At 44.3% G+C, this 15662-nt stretch overlaps 1 protein-coding gene across 1 annotated transcript in view; it reads left to right on the forward strand.

The window, feature by feature from the left end:
- The first annotated feature begins 12534 nt into the window (after positions 1-12534).
- Positions 12535-15662, forward strand: part of Vcpip1 (valosin containing protein interacting protein 1) — a 28230-nt gene continuing 25102 nt past the window's right edge. Inside the window, exon 1 of the mRNA XM_021644431.2 lies at positions 12535-15539. Coding sequence (XP_021500106.1) covers positions 12815-15539 — 2725 coding nt within the window. The 5' untranslated portion in view covers positions 12535-12814. The remainder of the gene's footprint in view (positions 15540-15662) is intronic.

Here is a 15662-nt window from a genome sequence, read left to right on the forward strand (position 1 = left end):
CCAAAAACTTTTGAAACATTTTTTATTTATTTTTTTAGATTTATTTACTTATTATTTATACAGTATTCTGCCTGCAGGCCAGAAGAGAGCACCAGATCTCATTATAGATGGTTGTGAGCTACTGTGTGGTTGCTGGGAATTGAACACTTGACCTTTGGAAGGGCAACCAGTAGTCTTAACCTCTGACCATCTCTCCAGCACACACACACCCTTTTTTTTTTTTTTTTTTCAGTATTTATTTATTTATTTGTTTGGTTTTCAAGACAGGGTATCTCTGTTTAATAGTCCTGACTGTCCTGGAACTCACTTTTTAGATCAGGCTGGCCTCAAATTTACATGTATCTGCCTGTCTCAGCCTCTGCCTTGTAAGTGTTGGGATTAAAGGCGTGTGTCAGCACCACCCAAGTCTGAATCTTTTTTTGTTTGTTTGTTTGACGGTTTTCAGGGTGGGGATTGAAACCAAGGTCTCACCTGTGCTAGGTAAGCGCTCTACCACTGAGTTATAGCCAGTCCCCATTAAAACAAACAAACAGACAAACAGATTTTCTTAAATTGGAGGGGGGGATGGTATGTGAGTGCAGGTGCCCTCAGAGGTCAGAGAGGGCATCAGATCCCCTGGAGCTGGAGTTACAGGTGGTTATAAACTTCCCAATATGGGTACTGGGAACTAAAACCCAGTCTTCTGGAGGTAAGCAGTGCTCCTAACCACTGACCCATCTCTACAGCTCTGCCCAGTCTTGTTTAACCCCCTTTCTACAGCTTAGGAGTTATGCAGTCATGCCACTGGCATTCTCAGAATTTGTCGGACATGTTTTCTAACATTTGCTCAAAATCTTCATTGGTGATCCAGAATTGAATAGTATTTAGTTAGAGATAAGAGACCAATTCTATTTTATTTACTAGCCATTGTGATTTTGGGCTAATTGCTTAATCTTTTCATGTTTTTATGTCCTTGTCTGTGAAAAGGGACATAATTACACGCAGAAGCAGAACAACTAGACTAGCTCCTAACACGGTTGATGTCAAGGGATCATAGTATTTGTCCTTCCTCAGGACACTCCCTGCAATCTCCAAATCCTTACATACTCTTTCTATTCTCGAAGGTGATTTTTGAGTTAAATACAGCAATTACCACAAATTTCGTGAGGGCAGAGACAATGTCTTGCCATGTTTGCATCATGAATAGTATCTGACATACAATGAATGGTCGGTGAGCAGATGGCTAAGCATTCAGCCTAGGCCCATATTCCACGGCGATTGTAGGATGAAGAGACATTAGCCAACATAATTAAATAAGCACTTATCAATTTCTTACTGTATTAGAAAGCTCTGATCTAAGCCCAAGAAATTAAATAAATAAGATGTGACCTCTGCTCTCAAGAGAACACTGTGTCTGGCAAGTAAAGGTGGCATCTAGCAAGCCTAATGGCCTGGCTAGTTTTTACGTCAACTTTGCACAGGCACGATCATCTGGGAAGAGGAAAGCTCAAACGAGAAAATGCCTTCTGCCATCAAACTGACCTGTAGACAGGCTAAGAGAGCGTTCTCATGATTAGTAAAGTGATGGGTGAGGGCTTAGCTTGACGTGGGCAGGCAGCGCCACTCCCAGGCAGGGGGTCCTGTGCCATATAAGAAAGCAGGCTGGGCAAGCAATGAGAAGCAAGCCAGTAAGCAGAGCTGCTCCTTGACCTTTGCTTCAGTTTGTCCCCAGGGTATAACCCTTGCTTGAGTTCCTGCTTTGGAATGTCAGTGGACTATGACCTGGCCTATGGGAGACAAATAAGCTTTTCTTCCATAAGCTGCTGTGTGGTCAATGTTTTATCACAGCCGGAGTGAGCAAACAGGCACCTAACGACCTGAGTTTGACCCCTGGGTCCCACACGATGGGAGGAGAGAACTGATGCTTACAGGTACCCCTTTGATCTCCACATACATTCGTAAGTAAATGTGCACAAATAAATGCTTAAAAAGAGTTTAGTAGGACGTATATATTTGTACACAAATAGGTGTAATACAAAGCAGGGTATGGTAACTCCGAAGAGCTCAGACAGTAGGAGTGACGCTCAGTGTGGCTAAGGGAAGGTCATACAGTGATTACCAAATTCACCCTGACATTTTACAGGGGCTCAGCAGGGAGATCTGAGGGAATAGTACCAGACCAGTGGAGGATTCAAGGGACCTGGCTTGCAAACCCTGTCTTACCTCCAAATATCAAATATCTCCAGGTTTAGGGTTTGATCTAGCAGACATTACCCAAGCCATACTATAAACCCATTGTTCATTTATTATTCTGGAGCCCTATATGTAAATAGGTTATGTTCATTTTATATGAAAATCCATATACTTGTAGCATTTGAATGATTTCTCTTGTGCCATACAGATAGGGAGTGGCAGAGACCAGACAAACCCCAGAATATTTTGAGCACCAAAGAACGGAAGGCAAATAACCAGTTCTCTGTAAATGCAGTGCTTGCTTTGAGTCATCACATCAGTACATGAAATGATTGACATTAAATAGCTGTTTTGAAATTCATTCACTTTAATTTTGTAGCAGTGTTCATCATACGACAGCGTGTTGAAGCCACAGAGCCCAACCCTAGTGCTCTGATTCCCGTTACTGCAGCCATGAAGAACTTGTACCATCAATTACAGAGGCTAGCACAGCAAAGCAATCTCATTTTTTAAGGAGGACATCGATCGAGGTGAAAAACACACACATCGCTTGGCTGGTTTCTTCTTGTATGTACATTTTTTTTTAAAGATTTATTTATTTTATGTATGAGTGCTCTATCTGCATGTACACCTGCATGCTATAAAAGGGCATCAGATTCCAGTCTAGCTGGCTGTGAGTCACCATGTGGTTGCCAGGAATTGAACTCAGGACCTCTGGAAGAGCAGACGGTGGTCTCAACCACTGAGCCATCTCTCCCGTTCCACGCGTACATTCTTTTTTTAATTAATTTTTATTTTTAATATTAATCACAGGTTATTTACTTTGAAAATAACTTGGTTTATAGTGATGATACCTCCAGTTCAACTATTTTTACTTTTTTAATTTCAGAGGTTAAGAAGTATCATCTTAATTGTTTTATAAAATGCTTGTGAGGCTGTGTGCTATTTTCAGATTCTGGTAATTTAATAACAGTTGGCAGATCACGGTGAGGAAACAGGTCAGGAACCCAAGAGTGGACCACAACATGAAAACATTAGGGTGTGTGGGTACAGCCTCATGGGCAGTATGCTTGCCTGGCATGCACACAACTCTGGGGTTGCTCTCAGGTACCGTGGGAACGGTGTGTGGTGGTGAGCATCCATCATCCTGGAATTCGGGAGCTAGAAGCGGAAGGATCAGAAGATAAAGATCGTCCTTGGGTGTTGAGGCCCACCTAGGTTACATAAGAACCGGTCTCCAAAACAAGCACACCTTTAAAAACACTAGGCACATTCTTATTAAACAACTCGGTTATCGGTGGCAAGTGTGGTGAGCTTTATGCTTCATTGCGCTGGCTGTCTTGTATTCCAGAAACTTCAAAGAACATTCCAGAGAGGGTCTGACTCACTGGAAATTTCAAGCTAGGCCTCAAACTCTACATTTTGTTCTCTCTCTCTCTTTCTCTCAATTAAGAGATTTTAAGACAACACTTACAGGAACCATTTCTATAGTTTTTTTCCTTTGTTGTTGTTTTTGTTTTTTTGAGACAGGGTTTCTCTGTGCAACCTTGGCTGTCCTGGACTTGCTTTGTAGACCAGGCTGACCTCAAACTCACAGAGATTCACCTGCCTCTGCCTCCCAGAGTGCTGGGATTACAGGCTTGTGCCACTGCACCTGGCTCAGCTTTCTATAGTTCATTAAATTAAGAGCTTTTATTATGAAGTGTTGAGGCATTTTACTGGACACATTAGTTTCTATAAGTCAATGACATAAATCTTGAGATTGAGAGATTGATGGGGAGAGGGGATTGGATTAAAGAGAATTAAAAGATCTATGACCTCATTCTTTCTTTCTTTTCATTTCTGTCTTCTCTCTCTCTCTCTCTTTCTCTTTCTCTTTCTTTCTTTCTTTTTCCTGAGACAGGGTTTCTTTGTGTAGCCTTGGCTGTCCTGGACTTGGTGGACCAGGCTGGCCTTGAATTCACAGAGATCTTCCTGCCTCTGCCTCCCTGAGTGCTGGCACCACCATGCCTGGCTCTGTGATCTCATTTTTTTTTAATCCTGACTGAACAAGTATAAAATAATGTTTTTTGGGTTTTTTTTTTATTTTTAGAAAATCAAGAATATTTGGTTATGAATGGAGTTGGAGAGATAGCTCAATGGTCAAGAGCACTGAGTATTCCTCCCCAGATTTTCTTAAGATGATACTTACTTGCCCTAAATTCTTAATTTATGTTGTGACTTACATCACTTTTTTCTCTCAAAATTTCCATGGCCTGAAGCCCTTGAAATTAGAACACTGGGTTCAATTACCAGTACCCACAGGGTGCTCACAGTCATCTGCAACTATAATTCCAGGGGGTCCAACACCTTCTTCTGACTTCTGTGGACTATATATACTACACACAAATAGAATAAATCTTAAGTTTTAAACGAGTATTTGTTAATGAAACTGTTATTAGATCTCACTAATTGTTGTTAGTTTTATGATGTTACTGTGTTATATAAGAAAATGCTCATATTTTATGAAAGTTTAAAAAAATTGTATGTGTGCATCTGTTTGTGGGTATGTGCATGAAAATGGCAGGTGCCCCAGGGAGCAGAAGAGAGCCCTGGGTCCCCTGGAGCTGGAATTAAAGGTGGTTCTGAACTGTGAAATGTGAGTGCTGGAAACGAAACTCGGGTCCTCCGGAAGAGCAGTAAGCGCCCTTCACCACTGAGCTGTTTCTAAAGCCCCAGAAAATGTTCATATTTTAGAGATGAATGGTTAATACATCAAAGAATGATGTTTTGATGTATTTCAGCACAGGAAAAAGATGAAGGCAGGCAGATAAGAACCTCAGCACACCGAATAATAAGAATGAAAGTAACAGGAGTTCTTGCATATTTCAATTTTTCAAAATAAAAAGGTTAAGAAATTTCCTAGAATAACTCATGTGTCCCTCGCTGCACCTGTCTTGCAAAGGTTGTCGCTTGCTATTTGTGACTTTAAAAATTTTTCTGATGATCAGGAAACACAGCCTCAAGCTGCCCAAATTCTTCATTTCCTAAATTTGCCCCGAATGGCGTGTCTGTTTCTACCCAGAGGAAGTCATTCTCCATTGACTAGCTCTGGTTAGACCCCTGGCACCCAAGGTCATGTGGATGTCTGTGGTCTGCGCTGCTGCCTGAGGCCACGTTGATGTCCTTGACCTGTGCTGCTGCTAGAGACCGTGCAGAGGTCCAGGGCACACGCCAAAGCTGGAGACGGCGTGGATGTCCATGATCTGTGCTCCCACTGATGGGAAAGGGGAAAGGAAGCTACTTCTGCGGTGGTATCGATGAGTGCAGACGCACAGTTGAGAAAGAGGGACGTAGAAGGCGTCTGTGACAGCCCCTGCCCACCCTGCAACAGCCTAGACAGGAAACCATTAAAGAGAACTCCGAAGAATTGATAGGGAGGCTGAAGAGTGGCTCTCTGCAACTGAGGCTTCTGCTGGGGGTACAGGAGAAGAAAGACTCAGTTCTCTCTCTTATTTTTATTTTATGTGCATTGATGTTTTGACTGTACGTATTTCTGTGTGAGGATGTTGGAGCCCCTGGAACTGGAGTTACAGCCAGTCGTGAGCTGCCATGTGGGTGCTGGGAATTGAACCCAAGTCCTCTGGAAGAGCACTCAGTGCTCTTAACAGCTGAGCCACCTCTCCAGCCCCCGGATTCAGTTTTCTTTAAGGGGCATATCTGGAAGGACTGGGAATGAGTGTGATAGGGATTATGATGTGAAATTCCAAAATAATCAATAAAAATATTATGTTGAAAAACAAAACAAAACAACTTTTTGTCTTAGTCTCTGTTTAAAATCCTTCAAAGGAGTCGAGTTTCTGAAATGTAACCAGAAGTTTCTGTGGGGACAGGATGCCTCTGCTATGTCCCTCCCTCAGCCTAGCCTTGCTGGCCTCTTTCAGATCTTCAGGGGCCAAGGTACTGCTTAGAATCATGACCTTCCTGAGCTGCTCAGGGTGTTCTCGTGGAACACTTGGGACACTGTCCTCTACTCATTGTTTTCTCCCTTCTATAAATGAGCTCCTTTCACTGGCAAGTTTTACAACTTGTTCTTTTGTTTCATGCCTCTTTTTTCCACTTCTGAGATCTCCCTGTGTATTCTACTTATTACAGTACAGCCAACAGCACTCTATTTTATCGACTCACTAAGAGACATGTTTTTCTAAGCTTCAATCCTGCGTTTGACGTGTAGCTTAAAAGTGTTAGGAAGAGGGAACTTGGTGAGTGCTATCCAAAAGGTTGGCTCAAACTTTAGAAGGAACAGGGCTGAGGAAAGAAGCTCAGAGGGCAGGAAGTGGTAATTAGGCTCCCAAGTGACATGGGAGCCTAACATGGACAGGTGACACGGTGGTTCTCTGTGTGCCTGAATTCATTCCTTTCTAGATCTTGGAGGCCCCATCTGCTCAGTCAGTGCCTGACCTGCAGCTTACTTCTTCAAAGCGCAGGGGAGGAAGCACCCCCCCACACACACTAATGGGCTGTCAGGGGACAGGAGGCAGATGCAGGGCCTAAGGTTCTCACTTGCAGCTAGGCAGCCAGAGGTGAGGGAGGCATGCGAAAATGTACAACACAGGGAGAGCCGAGCACCGTGTTCTAGAAACAGAACAGGCAAACATACAAAATCCTAGTGAGACAGTTAACAATTTGGAGCCTAACTATAAACTTATGTAGAATTGTACAATCATATTTATTTTCAAAACTCAAAACCACATAGCATTTATGCAGAGGGCACTAGAGTTCACTTAAAGAATTAAAGAATGCACATCCACTCCCAGAATTCTATGGAACATTTGGAAAAGCACAACATACTCACGGAGCATTGTTGAATTCAGTGCTGACAAATCTAATGACAGGGAGGGGAAAGGATGAAAGCACACAAGAGAGAAGGTTTCTTGACAAAGAAAAAGAAGTTGAGAGAGACGAGTGAGGAGGAGAGAGATGGAGGGAGGGAAGGGGGAGGGGAAGAGAGGAAGAGAAAGAAATCAGAATTGAGGGAATTTTTACAAAAGTAACTGTCCGGTATTACAAGAATGTCAACATTGTGCTGTGCATTGTGGCACACCAACATATATAACCTAGGTACTTGGAGATCAAGACAAGAGGATTGCCAGTTCAAGGCCAACCCGAGCTACACAGTGAAACTTGTCTCAGAAGAAATGCCAGCGGCAGCACAAGGTCAACGGTCAGAGGAGATAAAGACAGAGTGCTGACTGTTCAGAACAAAATCTGAAGACACAGAACAGGAAGTGATGCACGACCCAGGAGTTTCTGCAGCCGTGAAAAGCCTCCTTAGGACAATCGGTGAATTCTGAAGTTGGTAGATTAGTCTTTTGTAAATGTTGGTTTCCTGGATTTGAAAAATTGGCCTGTGGTTATGGAGAGAATGCCCTTGTTTTAGGAAATAGGGACCGTGGTACTAGGGGGTGAGAGTCCATCAAGCCTGTAAATAAGGTAGGTCAGAAAAGCTCTGTATGTGTGGTACAGACAGAGGCAAGATGAACACGAACACTTACTCCAGGGAAACCGCGATAGGCCCAGAAGGTTCTTCATCTCAGTCTTCCAATTTCTCCTAAAAGATTTAAAGTGTGTGTGTGTGTGTGTGTGTGTGTGTGTGTGTGAATGCACACATGTGCAGGCAGGCAGGTATCTGCCACAGCACGCCTGTGAAGGTCAGAGAACAGCTCTCTGGAGCCTCTATCTCCTTTACCTTGTTTCCCGGGTGGAGTCTATCTTGTGGCTGCTGTGACTCACTTGGTATCCAGGCTAGCTGGCCCAGGAGCTTCCTTTGGTCTCTCCCTCCCTCTGCCCTCAGGAGGGCCAGGGTTACAGGTGTGCACCATGCCGCCTCTCTCTACAGAGATTCTGGGGACTGAACCAAGCCATCGGGCTTGCACAGAAAGAACCTATACTCACCAAAACACTCCTCTGGCCTCTCGTTCAATTTTTCTACAAGTTTGAAATTAAGTTTAACAAAAAAGTTAATGTATTCAAGATCTCAATTTTGGACAAATAGGTGTTTCATTATCCCCTTTATGTTTTAAATATTTCATAATTTAAAAGGAAAATTTACACCTAGCCAATAGTTCTCGATAGGGACTCCCCTGGGTCAGGAGAGCTGAGCTGTTATTCCCCCCACAGAAGGTCACCTGTAGCTAGGGCAAAGCGCCCTCGGGTCTGCATTCCTCCAGAAGGCTTTAAGCACACAGGATGTAGACACTGGAGTGGCCTGTCCAGCTCAGCAGCTCTGGCCTGACGTCTTATCAGTAAACAGCAGGGGCTTTGTTTTTTCTCTTTAGATTACAGGGTATAGAGATAATAAACACTTAAAAAACAAACCTTCCAAACCTTGTTTACTGATCGTTCAGTTCCTGTCCTTGTGCGCCAATGCAGCCAACACTTCCACACCTCACCATAAGCAAGACACTGCACTAATCTAGAAAGGTTATCAAAACAAATAAAAGGGGCCTTTGAGGTGACTCAGCATGTAAAGACACTTGCCCCAACCGGCCTGAGCCTGACTTCCAGAACCTGTGATGGCAAGAGAGAACCAGCTCTTTAAAGTGTATATACACACACATATGTACACACACACACACACACACACGCTGAATAAAAAAAAAAAACAATCAAAATAAAGACACAGTGAGTACTTAGCCTAAATCCACAACCCAACAAGGAAAAGGGCCTGCAATGAGTTTGCTGGTGGCATGATGCCCACTTTCTCTTTTGCTGCCTCATTTCACTTTCATTTCTGGAAAGGTTTTATTTATCCAGTTTTGTTAGGGTAGAGGAACCCAAAGTAGAAACCTAAAAGAAGTCAACTGTTCCACATTGCACAACCAGGGACTGATAAGGCCAAAGTTCGCCCTCTCAGTCTGACTGCAAACCTCCTCCACAACACTGTATTTTATGTCACCCATGACAAACACGGCAGAGTTCCACAGACTTGATGACCTTGTGGTGAGTCATGCTGGATAGATGACTCAGTGAAAAGCTACCCTCCAGGAAAATCTCAGAACCTCACAGGGGTAGAGCGGAAATTTCAAAATCCCCTAGGGGAAGGTCTCCTCCATTAGTTACTCATGGGATTCTGGGATTACAAGGCCACCATACCTGGTCTTTCCAGACACATTCTCTCTCCCTAGATCTTCCAGCAGAAGATGGCTAAAGAGCCAAATAGCCAGTTTTGTGCTCCCCAACCCAAATGAGACAAATTGATAGTTCAGTAATAATTTCAATGTATACAAAAGAAGACAGAAACATCCGCAAAGACCCAAACCAGCATTTAAAACAGTTGGTTTTACTGATCTGGCATACATTTTTCTATCTCCTAAACACTATGAGATGGTTCTAGAGAGCATGTGGCTTTACAGGCCTGCACCCAAGCACCTCTGCCCCGCCCTTTTTTATTTTATTTTTTAAATTTTTGGCACAGGGCCCTGCTACGTAGTCTAGTTTGGCCTTAAACTTAACTATCCTCTGGCCTCAGCCTCTTAGGTGCCAGAATTATCGCCATGTTCTACCGTGCCCAGCTGTTTCCTATCTGACTAGTACTTTGCTATCTCCTGCTCAGGAAACTTTTAGAATTTGACATGAGACCTAAAAACTGATCTAATGAGTTGCTCTACTCTTCAACATGTAAACTCTCTGGTTGTAGTTTCCTGTCTGTATAAAGATGAAATAAAAGCCCATCATCCCAGCACTTAGGAGGTAGAGGCAGGAAAATCAGAAGTAAGGCCAGCCCCCAGCTACATAATGAGTTCAAGGCCAGCCTGGGCTACATGAAACCTTGTCTCAAAACATCAAAAAAGGTATATGTTTTTTATCCCAGCACTCAGAAGGCAGAGGCAGCCAGGTCTCTGAGTTCGAGGTCTACAGAATGAGTTCAAGACCATCCAGGGCTACACAGAGAAACCCTGTCTCAAAAGACCCCAAACCACATCAAACCAAACACCAGACACCTTAAATTAAACCAGTTCAAACAGCAGCACACACAAATACAAACAGCAAACAAATAAACAAAGACCCTAGCTCACAACGATCAATGGGAAAACCATACACAGTGATACACAGCGAGTACTCTCAAGTGATCTCTCTTCTCTGCACACATATCTAATAGTGACAATGACCGTAGGATGATTGAAGCTCAGAGCATGTTCTAAGCACTATGCGGGAATTCGCTAATTTAATCCTCACTGTGGTCCTCACAATGAGCACCTTCATTTTGTAAAGGAAGATAATGAGACACAGGCAGGACCAACAAGCTTGCCCAAGTTCAGTGAGGCACTAAATGACAGAGCCAGGACTCATTCTAGAGAGCCCGGCATTTGTAATCACCACATGTGGCAGCAGCCCTGCTGTAGTGCCAGCTGTCCACACTTGTTCTCTACCTTCTTCTGGGGTGTCTCCCAAACCAAGAACACATTTTTTTGTCTTTATTATTTTTTATATTAATTACAGTTTATTTACCTTGTATCCCAGCTGTAAAGAACACATTTGTAAAGGTAGCTTCCTGTCGGGGAAGTTACTGCCAAGGAAGGTAATTTTCATTTATTTATTTATTTCTTGGTTGCTGTTATTGCTGCTCGTTGCATGACGGTTTTAAAATTTCAGTATCAAACTACTGAAATTAGTACAAAAGAATTATATCTTAAAAACAAACAGCTAGGATGTTTGCGCGATCTCCATACCTTTGTGGATAAAATCTGTTAATGCAAAAACAACCGATTTTTGCAACAATGTCACTTATGAATACCTTGCTTTGACTAAAATGATATAAATACATATATATGTAAAGTAAAGAGAGAAACTGGCACATGCCTTTGATGGCCGCCGCTGGTGGTAGAAAGACTGAGTTTGAGGCCAGCTTGGGCTAGAGGGTTAAGAATGACAGCTTGTGCTACATAGTGAGACCCTGTCTGGCAAAACAAAACAAAACAAACCAAATAAAATCAAAATAAAGCAAAACAAAAAAACTGCTCTGTTCTTGTGACTCAGGCCGATAATTGAAGCTAGTGAAGAGGCAGAGACAGGAGGATGGAAAACTCAAGGGTCTATCTGGGCTATCCACTGATTCCGGACCAGCCTATGCAACTTGAACCTTGTCTCAAAACAAAAAGTAAAAAGAAGGCTGGGGTCACAACCCAGCTGTACAGTTCATTTCTAGCATCCACGAGGCCCCTGGGTTCAATTTTCAGCATTACAAATTTAAAAAAGACAGCTTTGGAACACCTTCTATTATGTTTATTTAAGCATTCATGTGTGCAGCATACATGAAGAGCTCAGAAAATTAAGTCATGGTGGGACTCTCCCACTGGCCACCATGTAGATCTCAGGGATCAAACTCAACCTTGTCAGTGAGTGCCTTTCCCCACAGCACAATCTCTACAGCTCAGATCTATTCCTATATTAAATGTGTATGAGACCCAGGCTCCTTTAAAGATAGTTTTGCTTTTCACCCTAATTATGCTACTAATGAGCAGTCAGACACTGAGTAAAGTACTCAGCTTCCTCAGTTGCTCAGTTTCTTCTTCTCCAAAACAGAAGCCATTCCTGATGCTCACTTCTTGTTAATTTTCTCTTAAATTAGAGCAGTAGAGTAGAGAGTTAAGCAGTTAGTACATGCTTACCTACAAATAAGGTGAAGCTCAGTTATGGCACTTGCTAGCTAGGTGGTAATAAAAAAAAAAAGATGATAATGTTAACCTTTAGGAGTTAAGACTTATACTAGTGATTTTGTGAAGAGTATTTGAAAATTTGGTACACTAAAAAATTAGTAGCTCCACTGAAAACTCCCTCTCCCATTTTCTTAGAACCTCTAACCTGGACTAAATCTTTTGATTCCACTTCCTAGCCCCGACATATCCCTGGGATTTTTTTTTTTTTTCCCTTTTCTTGTCTTTCATAGCCTTTCCACTCCCCAACCTTTGCAGCTGTCGTGGACTTCAGACCCTCTACCCCACCATTCCCTTTCATTCTTGTTTTCATCAAGCACACTCCTTTCTGCCCAAAGGCAAAGTGAGGCGGGACACCACGCAAACCAAGCTAGGACATATGGTTTCTCTGACTCTTTCGCCTGGGCCATGTAAGGGGGGGCAAACTACAAAAGAGATCCAGTTAGAAATACAACTACCGACAAGCCCCGCGAGTCATCGGCTTCCTTTCTGCCCCCACCTTCCGATTGCCTTCCTCTTTTTCCTCCCCTCGTGCGCCGAGTCGCTTTGCATTGTGGTATTTGAAGTTCTTTCTGGACGGAAGCGCCTAACACTCCTTCGCGAGGGAGGAGCCTGAAGACTCTCGTTCCCAGAAGGCAGAGCGGAAGCTACGCCTGCGCAGTCTCGGTGAGGGCGTGTATGTCTGTGTCTGAGGGAGAGAGCGAGAGTCAGTGAGTGTGAGTGCGGGGTGGGGTGGTGGCCGTTACGTTCGAGGCAACGGCTGAGACAGTGGAGAAGTGAGAAGAGAAACAACGTCCGGCGCTTCCGCCTTCGCCTAGGAGGAGGAGGAACTGGTAGGGAAAGGAAAGCCATTCGCCCTAGGCCTGGACTAGACCTCGTCGGGCCGGCAGAGGTCTGGCTATGTGCCTTTGAGGGTCGCTTGGGACGCCGAGCGAGAGCCCAGAGCGATGTCTCAGCCGCCGCCGCCGCCGCCTCCGCTGCCGCCGCCGCCTCCTCCCCCCGAGGCTCCGCAGACTTCGTCGTCGCTGGCGGCGGCGGCGGCGGCTACTCCGGGGGGCCTTTCGAAACGAAGGGACCGGAGGATCCTTTCCGGGAGCTGCCCGGATCCCAAGTGCCAGGCGCGTCTGTTCTTCCCGGCCTCCGGTTCTGTCAGCATCGAGTGTACCGAGTGCGGACAGCGGCACGAGCAGCACCAGCTGCTGGGAGTGGAGGAGGTGACTGACCCGGACGTAGTGCTGCACAATCTGCTGCGGAACGCGCTTCTCGGGGTGACGGGGGCTCCCAAAAAGAACACGGAACTGGTAAAGGTGATGGGCCTCTCCAACTACCACTGCAAATTGTTGTCTCCCATATTGGCACGCTACGGAATGGACAAACAAACGGGCCGGGCCAAGCTTCTCCGGGACATGAACCAGGGCGAACTGTTCGATTGCGCCTTACTCGGTGACCGGGCCTTCCTCATCGAACCGGAGCATGTCAACACAGTGGGCTACGGCAAGGACCGCTCCGGAAGCCTGCTCTATTTGCATGACACTCTCGAGGATATCAAACGGGCCAATAAAAGTCAGGAGTGTCTCATCCCGGTGCATGTGGATGGGGACGGACACTGTCTCGTGCATGCTGTGTCCAGAGCTCTGGTAGGCCGAGAGCTCTTCTGGCATGCCCTGAGAGAGAATCTCAAGCAGCACTTTCAGCAGCACCTAGCCCGATATCAAGCCCTGTTTCATGACTTTATCGATGCTGCTGAGTGGGAGGACATTATCAATGAGTGTGACCCTCTGTTTGTGCCACCTGAAGGTGTCCCCTTGGGCTTGAGGAACATCCACATATTTGGCCTTGCTAACGTGTTACATCGTCCCATAATTCTCCTAGATTCCCTCAGCGGCATGAGAAGCTCTGGCGATTATTCAGCTACCTTTCTACCTGGACTCATACCTGCAGAAAAATGCACTGGGAGAGATGGTCATTTGAACAAGCCAATCTGTATTGCGTGGAGTAGCTCCGGTAGAAACCATTATATTCCCTTGGTAGGCATAAAAGGGGCTGCCTTGCCCAAACTACCCATGAATTTGCTCCCTAAAGCATGGGGTGTGCCTCAGGACCTTATTAAAAAGTATATCAAACTTGAGGAGGATGGTGGTTGTGTTATTGGAGGAGACAGAAGTTTGCAAGATAAATACTTACTTAGGCTGGTTGCTGCTATGGAAGAAGTCTTTATGGACAAGCATGGTATCCATCCTAGTTTGGTTGCTGATGTACATCAGTATTTCTACAGAAGGACTGGGGTGATTGGAGTTCAGCCTGAGGAAGTTACAGCAGCTGCTAAAAAAGCAGTAATGGATAATCGCCTTCACAAGTGTTTGCTCTGTGGTGCCCTTTCTGAACTTCATGTACCTCCTGAGTGGTTGGCTCCAGGAGGGAAACTGTATAACTTGGCAAAAAGTACTCATGGACAGCTGAGGCCTGACAAAAATTACAGCTTTCCCTTAAACAATTTGGTTTGTTCATATGATCCAGTGAAAGATGTTCTGATACCAGACTATGGATTGAGTAATCTAACAGCTTGTAATTGGTGCCATGGCACATCTGTTCGAAGAGTCAGAGGAGATGGCTCTATTGTATATTTGGATGGAGACAGAACTAATTCTAGGTCTACCGGTGGCAAATGTGGTTGTGGATTCAAACACTTTTGGGAAGGGAAAGAATATGACAATCTCCCAGAAGCTTTTCCTATTACATTGGAATGGGGAGGGAGAGTAGTCAGAGAAACAGTATATTGGTTCCAGTATGAAAGTGATCCATCTTTGAATAGTAATGTTTATGATGTTGCAATGAAACTTGTTACCAAACACTTTCCAGGTGAATTTGGGAGTGAGATCCTAGTTCAGAAAGTTGTCCACACTATATTGCATCAGACTGCAAAGAAAAATCCTGATGATTACACTCCAGTCAATATAGATGGTGCTCATGCTCAAAGAGTTGGAGATGTGCAAGGACAAGAATTGGAGTCTCAGCTACCAACTAAAATTATTCTTACTGGACAGAAAACAAAAACTTTGCACAAGGAAGAATTAAACATGAGTAAAACTGAAAGAACTATTCAACAGAACATCACTGAACAAGCTTCTGCAATGCAGAAACGGAAAACAGAGAAACTAAAACAAGAGCAAAAGGGGCAGCCTAGAACTGTTTCTCCAAGTACTATTCGTGATGGCCCATCTTCTGCACCTGCCACCCCCACCAAGGTGCCCTACTCTCCTACAACTTCTAAGGAGAAGAAGATTCGAATAACAACTAATGATGGACGGCAGTCCATGGTTACCCTTAAGCCTTCGACAACCTTTTTTGAACTTCAGGAAAGTATAGCCAGAGAGTTCAACATTCCTCCGTATTTGCAGTGTATTCGATATGGCTTTCCTCCTAAAGAGTTAATGCCACCCCAGGCAGGAATGGAAAAAGAGCCAGTTCCTTTACAGCACGGTGACAGAATTACAATAGAGATCTTAAAAGGCAAAGCGGAAGGTGGCCAGTCTGCTGCAGCCCACTCAGCCCACTCATCCCACTCTGTGAAGCAAGAAGAGATTGCTGTTACTGGCAAACTGTCGTCCAAGGAACTTCAGGAGCAAGCTGACAAAGAAATGTACTCCTTGTGTCTTTTAGCAACGTTAATGGGTAAGAGCAATTGAACTCTGATAGTATATCTTAATTGTGAGTTTAAAATACTGAGTCTTTTCTATTGTGGGAAGAAAAAACTGGTTACCATAAATACTTGATTCAGTACTTAGGAGAAAATTA

This window comes from Meriones unguiculatus, chromosome 6 (assembly GCF_030254825.1).
Source record: "Meriones unguiculatus strain TT.TT164.6M chromosome 6, Bangor_MerUng_6.1, whole genome shotgun sequence".
Lineage (NCBI taxonomy): Eukaryota > Metazoa > Chordata > Mammalia > Rodentia > Muridae > Meriones > Meriones unguiculatus.